General features: G+C 46.4%; 1 protein-coding gene across 1 annotated transcript in view; it reads left to right on the forward strand.

The window, feature by feature from the left end:
- Nucleotides 1–3,597: 3,597 nt before the first annotated feature.
- Nucleotides 3,598–16,683, forward strand: part of LOC149342899 (lachesin-like) — a 93,848-nt gene continuing 80,762 nt past the window's right edge. Inside the window, exons 1-2 of the mRNA XM_089542258.1 lie at nt 3,598–4,148; nt 5,211–5,297. Coding sequence (XP_089398384.1) covers nt 4,019–4,148; nt 5,211–5,297 — 217 coding nt within the window. The 5' untranslated portion in view covers nt 3,598–4,018. The remainder of the gene's footprint in view (nt 4,149–5,210; nt 5,298–16,683) is intronic.

Below are 16,683 nucleotides of genomic sequence, written 5' to 3' on the forward strand. Positions count from 1 at the left end.
CTTTTTAAATGGCTTCACATAGTGCGAGATAAATTGCCGAGTTGTTAACTTTGGTAATAAATGTTTAGGGTTTTTTCCTTAGTGGGTCAGATAATAGTTGCATACAACGAAGAGCACACATGAGACAAACACAGCGCTGTGCTTAGCAGTGTGATGCGTAGAGCCATCTATATTCTTTTGCTTTTGTCTCCTGCGCTGCGTCCAGTAGGCTCCATTGCTTTCTCCGACTGCTTCCACCCAGCGTTGCCGTTCAGTACCAGAGCTTCACTTTTATAGAAAAAACATAAGAAGCTGAAACCAGACCGAGAATTTAAGTCAAGCGAGAGTGTCAGGATACAGCTTTCTCAGCCGGCTTATCCATTTCCTCAAGGGTCACTTTGCATTAAGGGCTTCAGTACATCGGAGCTTTAGAATCAAGTGAACGGGACGCAACATCAGGGCCAGCCTGTTAAATAAAACGGACTCCCTAGTTTCTTTTCTTTACCCTTCACCGTTAACAAGCGATGTCAAAAGAAATAAAACTGAAAAAAGAAACGGCGAGCATGAAAGCGAAAGAAAAAATTAACAATAACTGCGAAGAAAAGAGTTGCCAGCCTCAAAAGACGCCACAGAAGAAGCAAAAGATGGTGCGAATCCCCTCGGGATCCGCAGCGGAAAGCCGGCAAGAGAGGTGATTTTACAAATGAGCTTTTGAGGGCCCCATTTTGCCCCGGCAGCCGAGCCTAGTCGGTCGGAACTATGACTTGGCGCAAGGGCCGTAGGAAACGCGCTCCGTTTGAAACACCAGCGGTGAGCGTGCGGGCTCCCGAGGATCTCCTTAACGGGCCTTTATTTGGACGTGCTCCCTTTTTATCTCAATCCCTTACGCGCGCTCTTGCGTCGTAAGCGGAGCCCGGGGAAGTGCGTCGTTAGAATGAAAGACGCTGCCGTTGGCGGCGGAGTCGCTCTGCGCTTAGCCCCCTGACAAGGTGTGGTGGCGGCAGAGGAAAGCTTATTCGTCGGAAGGGTCGGATTTGCTGCCACTACATTCGAGACGGAAGAGGCGAGAAATTAAGGGGTGAGCTGCTCCTCGAGTGAACTCTTTCCTCGGCACATGAAGGCTGCCTTTAAAGTCCCTACTGCAAGGAGGTTTCCTATTCCTCCAAAACGGCTTTCTTTCGCAATGAGGGCATACAAATCGTCAATCTCTGAGGTACTTCTTTCTGTATATCCGCATACCAAGCAGGCCATGTTCTAGCTCAAAACAAAAAGATGTTTTTAAAAAATGTTAGGGTTTTAACGTAGTTAAACCCAGTAGACGTGCGAAAGCATGATCGCGTGAAAGCATGCGTGTGAAAGCATGCGAAAGCATGATTGGCTCACGGTTTTGCTTTGCTGGGCGTTGGCACGTCTGGCGACGATATTACACTCAGGTGAAGGTCTGATCGAGGTTAAGCTGATGTGTGTCGTTCGCGCCCCAGATGGAAGTTGATAAAGACGACGATGTGCAATGCATAGCGCGAGCAGTTTATCACAAGGCGTGACCGGCTGCGGTGATAGCGTGCCGCTCTCGAGCAGTAGTCAACGAAGCTGATCTGTTCGCACCCCCCGAGGTTCGAATCTCATTAGTGGCAGTATTATTCAAGGTCCAGACTTCAGCGAAAGGTGGATTTTGCAGCTTTGGTCACGAAGTAAAGCTTTCGCTCTAAAAAAAGTGCATTGGCGATCATTGGAATTCATGCAGTAAAGCTTCGTAAGCAGTTGAGAGCAGGCTGGTGGTGAGTGGGGTTATGGATGTCAGCTGGGGAGGTGGTTCGGATGTGAAGATTGGCGTGTGGGTGGATGGGTGGCGCTTCTGGAGAGTGGACTGTAGGGAATGGGCTTCTAGTGAAGGCGTAGAAGTTTTGGCAAAATGGCACTAATACTGCTGTCGCATTAAAATGTACATGCTGGACAACCAAACATGATTAGACGAGGCCAACAGTTGGCCGCCATGATAGCCTGTGGAAATTTTCAGTAACTTCTACCAGCTGATGGATCAAAGTAGGAAAGGATGGAGGTCATTGAGAGGGGCCTTTGCCTCGGCATGAAGTCAGCTCGGATGAGGATAATAGCGAGTGTAATGAAATACCTTTTTGGAGCTTTGAATATTACTTTTTCAAAGCGCTCACGCCGTGGGCAGAAATAAGCTACACTGATGTGAACTTTCATGTGTAAAGTTATCACTTTTTGCACAAGGGTGAATATCTTCACATCACAAATATGGCGACACTATGATATATAAAGATTATATTACAGCGATTCGTTTTGCCTTTTTATTAGATCAAAAATATTAAAATGAAACTAGCCTGTCTTATTATAAGTTGAATTTTCTTGCATTAGAAATAACTTTTCGAAGCTCGCTGAATACCTATGTGCTTTTCGTGACAATCAGTGTAAAGAAACTGGACATTTTTTTAAGAGAACCTTTGTGGCTTTCCGCGCCTTGATTTAGTATTCCGGGTACGACTATTTAAATCGGAGCAGTGAGACGCGATGCTTAGAGCTTCGCGTTTAGCAGGTTTTCACGGGAACCAAGCTAAATAAAGCTCAGCACTAAGGTGTCGAAAGAGATGTTCCTTGGTGTTCAAGTAAAGTAACTTAATTTTGTAAAATATTCTCGGCCAGCGTCAATTCCGCTCCTCACTCATTCGTAGCAATTGTCAAAAAGCTACGCTCACTCTCAAATCAATTTCAAAACTACGAAATAACTCGTCTGCAAGCTGCAAACAAACACACGAATCCATGAAACGCGAGGCAGGAAATTCGGAGCTTACTAGAACACACCTGAACGGGGGAGCGTATTTACAATTTCCTACGCAACATCGATGCTTGATCTGACAACGCAGCTGTCAAGACATCTATAGTTGAGGTATATAGCCACTCTATGAATGTCGGTAGATCTGAATCTATCGTACAAGGTACTACATCTTTAGTTGGAGGCCGCCGCTTTGGCTCAGTGGTTATGGTGCTCGGCTGCTGACCAAAAGACGCGGGTTCGATCCCGGCCGCGGCGGTTGAATTTACATGGAGGTGAAATTCTAGGGGCGCGAGTACTGTGCGATGCCAGTGCAAGTTAAAGAACCCCAGGTGGTCGAAATTTTCGGAGCCTTTCACTACGGCGTCTTTCATAGCCTGATTCGCTTTAGGACGTTAAACCACATGAAAACAAAACAAACAAAATCTTTAGTTCAGGAAGAAAGCCAATCCATGAATGTCGGCAGTCTTGAACCTCTCTTGCATGCCACTTTTCCCCTTCTTCAGAAATTAAAAGAAAGTTTTGGCTACTGAAAACCACGTTACACTCCCGCGCGGCGTTACGGGCGCGGCGATCGTCCCGAAGACATAACGCGCACCGAGAGAGGTTCCATAGACGCCCTTCTCTCATCCTCCCAAATCCGTGTTCTCCAGGCAGCGTCAAGTGACGCCAGCGTCGGCCGCGGCAGCGGCGGCGCCTCGCGCGCGCGCGCGCGCGAGGCGCTCACGCATGCGCAGTGGTGGCGCGGATTCCCCTCTCTTGAGCGCCCATCTCCCGCTTCCAAGAGTTCCCGCCGCCCTGCTGTCAACACAAAAGGGGGCTCGTGGGAAGAATATCAGCGAGGGCGAGCGGCGCCGCCGGAGCAGGCGTTCGGCACACGCGGTCTCGCTTCTTGCTGCGCGCCGGCCGCCGCTCTCCGCATCTCTCGGCGCGAGTTCTGTCGCTCCGGCTGGACGACCAGCTGCCGTCGCCGCTGCTGCTGCTCCACATCCTCGGAGCGGCATGCGACAGCGGCGCGCTGCGCGAGCCGCGGCCCGGCGTTGCTCCGCTCTGGGAAGTGCCCCGCCACGTGATAGCCGGCTGTGACTTCTCGCCGCGTGCGCCGCTTCAGGACGACCCGACGACGCGTTCTACTGAGTCGCTGCTTGGAGCAAGCTGCTTGGATTTACGCCCCTTTGGGTGTGTTGAGAGCGTAAGACAACTCTTAAAGATATAAAAGCTTGAACAGAAGAGTAAGCAGAGATGGTGACAGGCATGACTGTGTCATATCTTGCTTCGTGGACAGCTTCGCTGGGGCTCTGGTGGTGCTTGTGTCTGCACGCACGGTGCCTGCTCAACGTAGGCCTGGTCAACGCGGCATGGACCGTTGGAGGTGAGCTCTTTTCTTATTCAATGCACTGTATGTACGATCGGAAAAGCCGTTGTGCTGACGATGATTTTGCTTTCAAATGAAAAATTCGGCAAAAAAAAAACGACTCCCGGAGTAGAAACCTGAACAAGACGATGCCGGTAGTTCCCATGTTTCCTTCTGCTTGCCGGCTACCCTTCTACTTTTTCCAGTTGAATATGAACCACGAACTTGCCGGGCGAAATGCAATGCCCGTTGATGATTTCTTTTAGTGTGGTTTCTTCGGCACAGAAACATATGTTGCGGCTTTCTGAAGTGATTACTTCATTTGGTAATGTGCATATTTTAGCGTTTGCGCTTGAATGTCGATTAGTGCGTAGCTTGTAGAACTTAATATGTACAAAACGAACTTATCATTTAAAATGGTGGCTTGAACAGCGAATTTCTAAATGCAGTCAGTAGGATGCACTGCGAGTTCTAAATGTATACTATTCTTGATCTTCTGCGAAGGGTGCCGGGAAAACGTTTTTTGAGAATTCGGGGGAAGGATCATTGGCCGTATAATTTTGACAGAAAGAGTTGTCGTGAAGTCCTTGAGGCAACAAGCAGAAAATATAGGCATTAGGGGCGTTTTTCTACTACGGTGCCGTTAATATTAAGCCTTGTTACTTTGCTTTATGTCACCTGTCGCTTTTTCCCCCCTATCTCATGTTCAGAAACTTTTTGTGTCTTAACCACTGGGACAGTTATATGTAAGCTCTTTTCAATTTTGACGCCACGGTTTCAATTAGTTTTTAATACTCGTAATGTTCACCACACACAAACGCATGCATTACGATAGATGGCATTATTGTACAAATCTTGGCGCATGGTAATAAAGCCTAACACCCGCTGGAGTACAAACAGAATCAAAACTTACTTAATTTGTTAAAAAAAGAATTCCTAAAACAAACAAGAAGCGCTAGTTCGCACTGCGACAGAACACAAGATAGTTTAGACAGGGAGGGCAGTCTCAGGATTACGGTATTACTGTTTGTCCAACTGCACAATTTTCCTCCAAGTCTTGTTTTCTGTTCTTTCGCACAGGCAACAAGAGTATCATGCACCACCACCTTGGCCGGGTCTTCGCGCGAGAGAACAGCTACCTCGACTCCCTCTACAGCAGCTCCAAAGGTGAGCACCCTGACAAGCTTTGACAGGAAAACCACCAAAACGGCCCAAAAGTTGTTAGAGCTCAGACGTTTTGCACGTGCAAACATGCAAGTTGAGTACTGCGCCGGGAATAACGGTAAAACGCCTAATTGCGCTAATTTGTCGGCAGTTTCAAGTGAAGCAAGTGTACAAATGTGAACAACGCACGCGCACCAAGCTGTTATCGACCCATTTCCCAAGCAATTCACCCTAAAGAAGCCGAGCACTAGTCCAGGGGAAAGTTGTTCTCATTGTATCACCCATGGGCACTCGGCGGCACTGGGTATCGAACACCGCACCTCACGCAGGCTAGGCGAATGCTCAAACCACCAGGCCACTACTGCCACAAATTGCAGCATTTTATTGTACGCGTCCAATCTTCGAACACGCAATTCGCATCACTTACGATGAAATGAATCGTGAGAAGATATATGCTGTCGTATGTATTTCTTCGCGCGCAGTATCGCAGTGTAGTATCTACATGCAAAATTTTCCGGACAAGTACGGTCTGAGGGAGTCTAGTTGCGAAAATGACGTCATAATTGTGATCGATCTTTATGCTGTAATTTGAACGAATTCGGTCACAACAGTTTCTGCCGTAGAGTTTCTCATACATACCTAGAGGGAAAGCTGGGAGCTCTGCACCGTACCCACCCAGGGCCCGTCAGGAAGGTGAGTTTTCGTATTTGACTTGGCTAATGATTGGCCGGAAACGTGGATGCAATTCTAAGAATATACCACTCTTGTCGAGGCAACCCTCCGTGCATATCCCCCATAAATGCTTTCGACGTCAGCCTTACACCGAACTTTCGCTCCTGTTAAGTTTATTCAAGAAGTGAAAAACGCACTATTAAAATAATAATTATGATTAAAATAACTAAAGAGAGACTGATTCCGAGGCTGGATACGCACTTTTTTGGCCCAACACTAGCCAAACCAAGTACGAAACCTCCTGTTCCCGGCATGCCCTAGGGGGATGAAGTGCTTTTCAAAAAACTCGCATTACGGTGGCGACACTTTTCTCTCGGTAATTTTGAGAAACTCTACGGTTTCTGATAGCAAACTCGTGAAAAGGAAAGGCACGGCCGCATTTCTTCGACTGCCCAAGAACTGCAGGCAACTCGACCACACAGAGGGCATGCAGCGAGTAACGGCATGAAAGGAAGGTGGCTCACTCTTTCACTCTTTCATTTCATAATGCGGGCTGCTCACGACCAGTACATATGGGCACCAGAACGCGTAAGCTTGCTTACTGCGCAGAACTGCCTAGTTTTGAAATGAGTAATACCACTGTAGAACACAACGGACGAGCCGTTGCAACGTGGTTAGCGTAGTCGCCGATTTAACAGCTATGTTTTGCGTTCGTAGAGCTTTTCTTTCTGGTGTACTGCTCTGAAGAGCCGCAGTTTTTTAAGTTTAACAGCGCCACTTCATCTCCGCAGTTGCCTGTGAACGTAGCTACGAGCAGTAATTTCGCAGTACTACGGGAACCATTAAACCGTTGATGTTGCAATACGGGTTTTAAATTAAAAGTCGTTTGTTGATATTTCGCTTTTTTTTTGTTGCTCAGGGGAGACAGACAGAGCTGAAAGCTTTGCAGAACAAATTGCGGTTACGGTGTCAAGAAAACACTCCTCGCGCTCTCAAGGGAGCAAGTTTTGTTTCATTGTATGACGTTTGTTCCGGAGAACCAGCCGCGCTGAGTGTAAACGTATTTATCAAGCGTAATGTAAAGTAAGTCCCATAGTAGACGTGCGCGTAATCGATTCCCCGTATTTTCGAAAAACTGCGCCAGTAAACGCTTGCAATAATTCTTTCCTGTACTTTCAAAAAACTACGCCGGTAGTTTTGCCAGGCTGAGATGTGTTATAATTTAAAACGCTTGAGTGGTCTGTCAGGACAACTAACGCAAAACATCTTTCGAGTGAAAAAAAAAATGCTTCTTCATGTACTTCAAGACATATGTGCTAGCTTACTACCGTGCACGACTGCCGTTGTGTGTGCTTCAATGAGGCTTCGCCTGTTTTTACGGTTTAAAGGTGAAAAGCGGGCGTGAATAGGGGAGATGCAACATTCATTAGTGCTTTCCCACGTAAAAATGTTGCTCAAGCCAAGATCGAGGAGTTCTTTATAAAAAAAAAAACAGTGAAGACCACAGGGGACATGCTAAGGGTATGAAGGGAATGTATGATTCGTATTTTCGAAGAATCGAAGAAAACACTAATCCTTCTTGCTTTGTTTCCGCTGGAAATGCGTGGTTGGGCATCTTGTCTTGGACAACATACTTATGTGGCAACGTTCATTTAGGGAACTTTAAAATGGTAAATTGGTTTTTGAGGAAAGGAAACGGCGCAGTATCTGTCTCACATATCTCGGCGGACACCTGAACTTCGCCGTAAGGGAAGGGAGGAAGATAGGAGTGAAAGAAGAAAGAGAGAAAGAGGTACCGTAGTGGATGTCTCCGGAATAATTTCGACCACCTGGGGATCTTTAACGTGCACTGGTATCGCACAGCACACGGGCGCCTCTTGCGCTTCGCTCCAATCGAAACGCGGCCGCCGCGGTCGGGTTCGAACCCGGGTACTCTGGCTCGGTAGACGAGCGCCTTACCACTGAGCCACCGCGGCGGGTTACAGAATTTTGCATATCCACTTTTCCGGAAATGCATGCCATATTGCACCTGGGAAGCTTCCTTTGGTGGTACTACAAGTATGGCTCCATTGTTTCTATAAAGAACTCTGAGAATGCAGTGTACACCGACAAGATGCAGGCTTGGGAATGACAAAGGGGACATCTGTAAAAGTACTAATCGTCCTGAGCACGGGCTGTCCATGTTTAATTCCAAAAATATTCATTCTTGTAGTTAAATAAAGAACACTGATTCAGTGCAATTTTGATAAAAAGGTTGCTGCGTATCGTCTGCTGCGCTAGACAAAATATGCGTCGGTACGGTAACGTGCGATGAAGTTTGCCGCCTCGACCGCAGCGCCGTGAAACGCAGCCTGCCGAGAGAAGAGCAAGCATATTTTAGGTGTTCCCGTAGTGCTTCACACGCCACCTCGCTACGCTTACGGGCATTAGCTGCCGCGCTTTGTCAAAGCCACACGTGGCGTGCGTCAGCAAAGCGGGCTGCGGTCGAGAGCACCTAGGCGAGGAAATTTATCAGCCAAGCACGCGCCTGTAATCTTCCAGAATGTGGTTTCGCGTTTGTACCGGCCCTAGCAGCTGGCGGCCGCAGTTTTTAGGCGCACAGTGGAAGAATTTCAGCGTTGCCTGAGCACTGCAGGTTCCCCATAGGTTTGACATCGAAGAATCTGTGACCAATTCAACGTGCCTAAGCCCGCCCCTTAATGCAGCAGCTGTAGAGAAAAATCAGTACACACAATATCGAGGACAAAAAATAAATAAAGAACAAGTCGGTGCCGGCGTTAAATACATACGCGCCTTAAAAGAGAGCAGTGCCATCGTAGTGAACAAGCTACAGCAGCATATTTAAGTAGAGCAAAATTGCCTTGGCTTGAAGTGAACAACTGAGTAATCTGTAGAGGTTAATCTGTGTGCTGAAATAAATTTTGCAACAAAGTTCTCGTGATGCGTCCACAGCCAACTAGGTAATAAAACTGAATGAACTGAAACATAAAAACGCTTTCAGTGGTCCACAAGCGATAGGAATTTAATTGGCAGTAAAGAACGTGCAACTTATACGCGAGGAATTAATTTTAGGGTGAAGATAACATATTTTGGCTCTCAATAATTTTTAAAGAGTCTCTAGCAGCTTCGCGGTACAATACTGCGGGGAAATCTGTCAAAAGAGGACGTATTACGTCACCTTTGTCGTTGCCGTCGATACACCAGCAGCCTATACGGTTATCTGCTTTTGGGTGCTGTAGTTTGTCGTCTGGTACGTACAGCGAGTAAACAACACTTTACGCTGTAACTACAAAAGCCACATTACATTAATAAATAGTGTTTTTTCTGTTCTTTTTTTTGCGCAAAGGCACCTCTGATCTTAAGAGCGCCAAACACATGGTGGCTGGATGACTCAAGAAATTTAAGGAAGCTAAAACTTGCACGCCAAAGAAGTGCACGCATTAGCCTCACGCAGAGTTGTCGTACTCGTCCAACTTGAACCTATTCCTGCAGCCGCTTGTTTCGTGCGGCCGCGATGGAAACAAGTAAAAAACAACGTTTTTGTCGTAACTATCTTCAATCCGTCACTTGCAAAACGCCGCAGTATGTCTTTAGTTTTGGCATTTTTTTGGTTACCCTCCTGCTGTTCTAGTCGTGAATCCTTCGCCCTAAGGAGTAGTTGGGGCGATGCCCGCTACGCGGCGTTAGTGGCAGAGGAGAACACTAGAGCAGGTTCTATATAGTCGACAACACACTACAGGGGGTAAGTACATTATCGGAAGCACACAACCGCAGGTGCCACATTGTCGAAGGCACAATATTACAGGGCCACACAGTCAAGAGTGCCTACATCTCGTCCTGCAATTCCCTTATGGCTTATGCCCATGCAGATGGACCTCGGATATAAGTGGCACATGATACGACCACTATATCGGCTCTGCCTACCACAAAGGGTCTTCAATACAGCTGCAGCAATATAGAAAAATAAAAACTCTTTCACGGAGTAAATCAAGAATCAACCTTGACCGCGAAGTAGACACATCCCATTGCTTTACTCCGTTTTCTTCGTTTTCTCAATAGCAAGGAAGAATATGTTTGCATCAACATTGCGCGCACATGACAGGGGTCCTATATATGTCCACCTGGTATAGCGCCAGTTGCATGTACCCTCTACGTTCCACAAAGGGCCACGCTTTTTTTTGCGTTTTTTACAAGGTGCGGATTTTCACGAAAACGGGATTTTCGACTGTTAGCTCTCCTTAGCTCGTTCCGCAGTTTCTCGCCGTCAGCGACACCGGCGTGGTCCGCAGCACACATTGTGAGGGAGACGATAAAGACCAAGCGCCAGCCCCCGTTCTTCGTCATCGCTGATTCCCCGAGCACAAGTCTACAGCTTGAGCTGCGTACAACTGTTTGTGGTCCCTGCCCGATATGCCTTGGCTACTCCCGCGTGCTTGTCGTTTCCACATCAATTGAACCTCTCTTCAAAGAGAACATAGGTTTCAGAGCTTTAGCTCGTCTAAGTTGGTGCCTCAGTTTTGCGCCGTTGGCGTCGGCGCCGTCCGCAGCGCAGGCCCTGGCAGCGCGCCAAAATATTGTGCGCCAGTTCCTGCACAACATGTTTATGCTTTGATGGGAGCACCGGAGGCCGTGGCTCGCTCGGTGAATTTAGAAGCACACCAAGATGCTGCTGCTGCCGGCTACGTCAGTGCATGTATGTACAAGTGTGATCAGAAAGTCGGCAAGACAGTGCGCAAGAGTCTTGGAGCACTGACAGAGGATATGCATCCTGGAGTATGTACACTGAAGCATTAAAAAGGAGACGAGTAGTTTAAACTAGTATACATTATAAATTCATTCCTCTCATACCACAGATTATTTGTACCTGTGTGTGAGTATTTTTCAGTTCAACTTTCTTATATACTCCGGCGAAGTTACATTACGGCACTCTACAGCCTGATTCTAAATCTGGTACCTTTTAGGTTCCTTTAAGATTCCTTGAAGTACCTTCAAGGTTTTTAATCACTATCGCTGTCGCCGCTGCTCAGGCCCTGTTCTTCATCACCTTCATAAATGAAGTCATCTTGGGTTCTACCCACTGCATCAGAAATGTTTGAAACTTTAGAACTTTTAACAGTAATGTCTGGGCACGCCGTTCATCATGAATTCAAGATCCATTAGCAGAGCAGCTTGCCTGATGCTCCTCTTATCCGCTCTGTGGGCGCCATTTCTTAGTCAACGGTTGCTATCCAGAGTGTTATCTGATTTCCGCTTTGAATGGCGCACAGCTGCACAATGTAGAGAGAAGGCAGGTAGATGGATTTCTTGCAAACAAACTGAACAAGGGAGGGGAAAGGGTCAGGGTAGTTGCCAGCGTTTCGACATGAGTACTTGTTTCTGTCTGGGCGAGGACAAGTCCACAAAGTCTGCCGAGAGGAAGACAAGTCCTGTAGTCGGAATGTTTCCAAGCTACCTGAGACCGCCGCCCAATCCCCCCTCTTTACTTTGCGTATACAGCTGCATAGCGGCGCATACTGTAAGACAATAATAGTGATACCAGCAGGAAGCTGTCGTCATCTGGCAGCTCTTTGAAATTTTCACGCATGCAAAACGCAGTTGTTCCTAGAAAATTGTTTCCCCACATTGTCGGCTCTCAAGGGGAGGGGGGGAGGTAGTGACTCGTACACGGGCGTGGCGCTAGTAGAGTGTACTAACTTACTAGGGAGCGCAAAAATTTTTATCCTTGACCCTTCGACGACTTCAGTGCACCATTAGTAACTTTATCGCCTTTTGGAAGAAGGTGTGTGCGAAGGAACCTTGTCGCATTGTGCGCAAGCTCATTCTCTTTAGCGATGGAAATTAAACGCTCTTACGAGCAGCTCCGGCTAATAAGCTTCAGTTATTTTGACTCTGGAATGCTAATACTACCTATCCGGATTTGGCATGTGGGAATAATACAACTAGTACGACCTGCAAGCGCATTTCATCACCTGTTACAAAAGTAGAGTTTTCTAAGCATCTTTGACATAGCCACTAGCAAATTATTCTGATACCTTGAATGTGACTGACACCTCCGGCTTAGATCATTTCGAATTTAAATAGAGCTTTGTAAGGTACTGTTACATTCTGCAGTGATGCACGCTGCGGACAGTTCCGCAGGAGTTCCTTCAAAAAGAAGCAGACATCAATGTCGTAATCACAAACAACCCATAAGTACGGTTCAGTATAGAACGAATTTCAATTCTCATGTCTGTCTTTTCTTGCCCCATGCTATGCTTCTTCCTGTGTGTCAGATGAAGCCTATAGATTTCCAACTGATCCGTCGTTTAAAGCAACCAGACGCACGAGTACAGCTAAACAGATCGAATGTTTGTGGGCTCGTTTGTGCGATTCCCTTTGGGTTGGTCGGCTTGTACATATTCAGGCGTATAATGTCCCGTAACCACTACTCACTCTGTATATTTTATTCATAGTTTCGCCTGTACTTGTTTGAAGTTGAACAGCAGCGATCTGACCTACTCTTCTTTTACGTCCATGTACCAATATTTAAGCTGGTCCACCCAAACACCATTAAACATGCTGCCAATAGCATTGTTACTAGTCGGCCGTTTATGCGCCGCTGGTTACGGAAGGAACAGGTGCACGGCATGATAGTTATAAGATCAAAAGTGACTGATCAATACACGCTGCGAATAATTCATGACGACTACGTAAGGAAAAGCATGACAGAGCCAACAGCGCGAATGGATGCTTTTTCGTTATTGAACTGTTGAGCTCCGATCACAAGCATACACGAAGAAGCAACAATTCTAGCAAAAAAAAAAAAATTGGCTGCGGTTTAGCTCTCGTTAAAGCTGGTAGAGTAGCGAGAGGCACATACTCGTGGCTACGCTTAGGTTTCGCTTGAAAGTAAGACACACGGTTTACGGAACGGCTCGAACTTTATTGTTTATACTAATGAAGACGCTCCGTGGCCAGTAAAGTAATCAGACTTTGTTTCCACTTAGTCGATATTGAATCAGCAGAGTTTCGCTGAAGCATTAAGTCTAGAATGCTTTCCATTGCATGGCGGTAGTCGGTTGCAGTATGCGCACAACTGCCGAGGCGGGCGGCTAGAATTTCGATGGAGGCTAAATCATAGAGGCCCGTGTACTGTGCGATGTGAGTGCACGTTAAAGAACCCCAGGTGGTCGAATTTTCCGGAGCCCTCCACTACGGCGTCTCTCATAGCCTTAGTCGCTTTGGGACGTTAAACCTCATAAACCACAAACCATTCCTTTGATCCCACTGTTTATTTATTCCTTCCTATAGGGCGTGGTTCGGGTGTCCACAGAGATATGTGAGACAGTTACTACGTATTACCTTTCCTCAAAAAAAAAAAAAATTCAATTTTACAAAGGAACGCCGAACGGTCGCCACGCCTTGCCCGTTGGACAAATTGGTGGTGCCACAACTCAGCGCGCAGTCACGCTGACCTCGCGAAGCGGCTGGCGTAGTGTAGCTATCGCTACAAAAACTATATGTTTAAGCTGCACTTGGAGGAAGCCTGTTTTGGCATTCGGCATAACTTAAAGGCGTACTTTTCCATAAAACATACTTTTCTTTGAACTGTGGATTCGCGGATTATCGACTTGGAAACCCTATACAACTCTGTATGACGTCTGAAGTCTACAAACTTGCTTCCCTGTTTAGAGAAGGGTGAATGTTTTTGTTTGTTTCTTGTTTCCATGACCTAAACACTAGCGTCATCTTTATTTCCCTTTATCTCCCTAACAATGGCAATCAAGCATATGCCAGAGTAACTATCGCTGCATTTTTCTCTCGTACTATTGATTTCGCTAAGAAACAACTTTTCACAGAGGTAACTAAGGTACAGCTTCGAGGTGACATCATAATCGTGCGGAAGAGTTTACTTAAGGTTCCGATGAAAGATTATTAGCTATGTACGCCGTCGCAAAAATTGATAATTGCCTACATAATTTCTCTTCCGATGATACTGGTTTCAATACACTTCTGCAGTCACTCGCATTGAAGAGTCCACGGTAATAAAATCGGTGGGTGTAATACTCGCCCTTCTAACCCTTACAAAGTCGCTGCAAAGAACGCGAGATTGTTGTTGCACTCATTTGTTATCGAAGTAAACATAGCAGTTTGTGCGTGCATTCGTGCGAGGTAGATAAAAAGACATTTTCCTTTTCGAAACTATTGTTATTTTACAGACATCATTCAATGCACTTTAACGTTAATGAAAAGCTAGCTGACCTATATGAAATAAAGTAAAAAAAAAATATTGTTGTCAAACTGCAAAAGGCAGCAGCAAACATGTAGCAATCAATCTGTAAATTGCGGCTCTACTTAGTAAACTGTGATGTTATATTAGAAAACCCTTTTTCTAAACTCTTGTTATTTAAGAAATAACATTCTAGGCACTTCAGTGTTATTAATAAGCTAGCTCACAATTGTGAAATAACGAATTGCCAACTTGTGGATGAGTAGCCAGAGCGCGCATGATAACTCCGTAACAAATAAAAACAAAAATAAGCCTACTGATGGATGGCTGGTGCAGTTTTATTTTTGTTTGCGGATTTCCTGAGCCCCTATGATATCGCGTGTAGGGCTTTTTATCTAGTTAAAATGGCCGCGTTAGGAAGTAATGCTTCGCAATTTTCTCACGTTTCGTGATGATCAGACATGCGCAGTTCCACTTACGAACTTCACTAAAAGTTGTTCTTTTGTGAGTGCGCACGCGGTCTGTCTATTCTTTCCTTTGTCTTCTGTCAATTTAACACTGTTTCTATCCCGCAAAACCAACCTTGATACTTTACTAAACAAAAGAAGGTTTTCTGGGAGCGCGAAGCCAGGTATTGCATGAAACTGAAGTCTCGTACCTGCGAAAGCTGAAAGCATGCTGTGCCAAAACATCCCTCACACGGCGTGCCTTCGCTGATTGCAGAAATTTTCTACACTTTTTTTTATATTTCGTTCCAGACATCTTCTACAACAGTAGATGCTCTCACCAGCGGATTTCACGCGAAAAGTTTACGACGACTTGCTTCTGAGGCCAGCTTTTAGATGCCGAAACATATCGAGAAAAAAAACGCTGACCCAGCATAACGTCATTTTTTGGCAGCGTTCAATCATTTCCGCTATTCTTGTGCATTTTAAACGTCCCTACTGGCTTCTAGAAGGAATGTCTATCCAACTAGCCAGCTGTACACATTGTTGTATTGCATAGGAAGGTCGTTTTCGATAAAGATATTCGTTGTGTAAGCTTGCCTGCGAACATCGCCGTTCCATAACACATGCTATACATGCATTAAGAGAGTAATTATTCAATGACATCCACCCAAGCGCAGCCATATAGCTACAAAAAAAAGCTATATAGCTTTCTCAGAAACTTCGTAGTTAAAGAAAAATTCGTCCTGGTCTGCGGTTCGAACCCGCGGCCACCACTTCAGCGGAGCAGTCGATCTACCAATTGAGCTAACCGGGACGGCGAGCTTATGGTAGGGCGAGAGAGAATTGATGAAGAACTCGAAGTGGGAACCGTGTTGGTCAAATGTTTAGGGGAATCCCCCAAGGTGGAGTCGATTTGTAATAAGTGAGTAATTACTCAATGACATCCACCCAAGCGCAGCCATACAGCTACAAAGGAAAGCTATATAGCTTTCTCAGAAACTCCGTAGTTAAAGAAAAATTCGTCCTGGTCTGGGGTTCGAACCCGGGGCCACCACTTCAGCGGAGCAGTCGATCTACCAATTGAGCTAACCGAGACGGCGAGCTTATGGCAGGGCGAGAGCGAATTGATCAATAACTCGAAGTGGGAACTGTGTTCGTCAAATGTTTAGGGGAATCCCCCAAGGTGGAGTCGATTTGTAATAAGGGGTAATTACTCATTGACATTCACCCAAGCGCGGACAGATCTCTACAAAGGAAAGCTGTACAGCTTTCTCACAAACTTCGTAGTTAAAGAAAAATTCGTCCTGGTCCGGGGTATAGCTGCAAAGCTTTTCTTTCTAGCCGTATGGCTGCGCTTGGGTGGATGTAAATGAGTAATTACTGCCTTATTACAAATCTACTCCACCTTGGGAGATTCCCCCAAACATTTGACCATGCCATAGATGCGTTCAATGCTTCGTTCGTGCAAGACACACCTTTTTGGGACCCCGTCGCGGTGGTTCAGTGGTTACGGCGCTCGGCTGCTGACCCGAATGACGCAGGTTCGATCCCGGCCGCGGCGGCCGAATTTCGATGAAGGCGAAATTCTAGAGGCCCGTGTGCTGTGCGATGTCAGTGCACGCTAAAGAACCCCAGGGGGTCGAAATTTCCGGAGCCCTTCACTACGGCGTCCCTAATAGCCTGAGCTGCTTCGGGACGTTAAACCATAATAAACCAAGCCAAACCAAAGCACCTTTATGTGAAAAAAAAATCGAGAAAAGTAAATGACGCAAAAAGAGAAATATCTCAGTGGTGCAAGTGTTAACCATTTAATGCATCGTGCCTCGTTGAATAGCGCAGAAAAAAGCCAGCCAATTAAGGTTACTGAGCTGCGCTATTTGCGACCAATGTGCAACAGAGGTCGCACGCGATGAAAGCGTGCAACCGTAGTAGTTGCGGGACGTGAACGGTGACGCCGCGGGTGCACCGGCCGCTGGCGTGGGCTTCGTGGTATACGTGCCTTGCGCCCACTCCCCGAGCCACGCGCTGAAAGGTGTTGATGGCCGCGCCAAGCAGCCAA

This window comes from Amblyomma mixtum, chromosome 5, assembly GCF_055824585.1.
Source record: "Amblyomma mixtum isolate Tamu chromosome 5, ASM5582458v1, whole genome shotgun sequence".
Classification (NCBI taxonomy): domain Eukaryota; kingdom Metazoa; phylum Arthropoda; class Arachnida; order Ixodida; family Ixodidae; genus Amblyomma; species Amblyomma mixtum.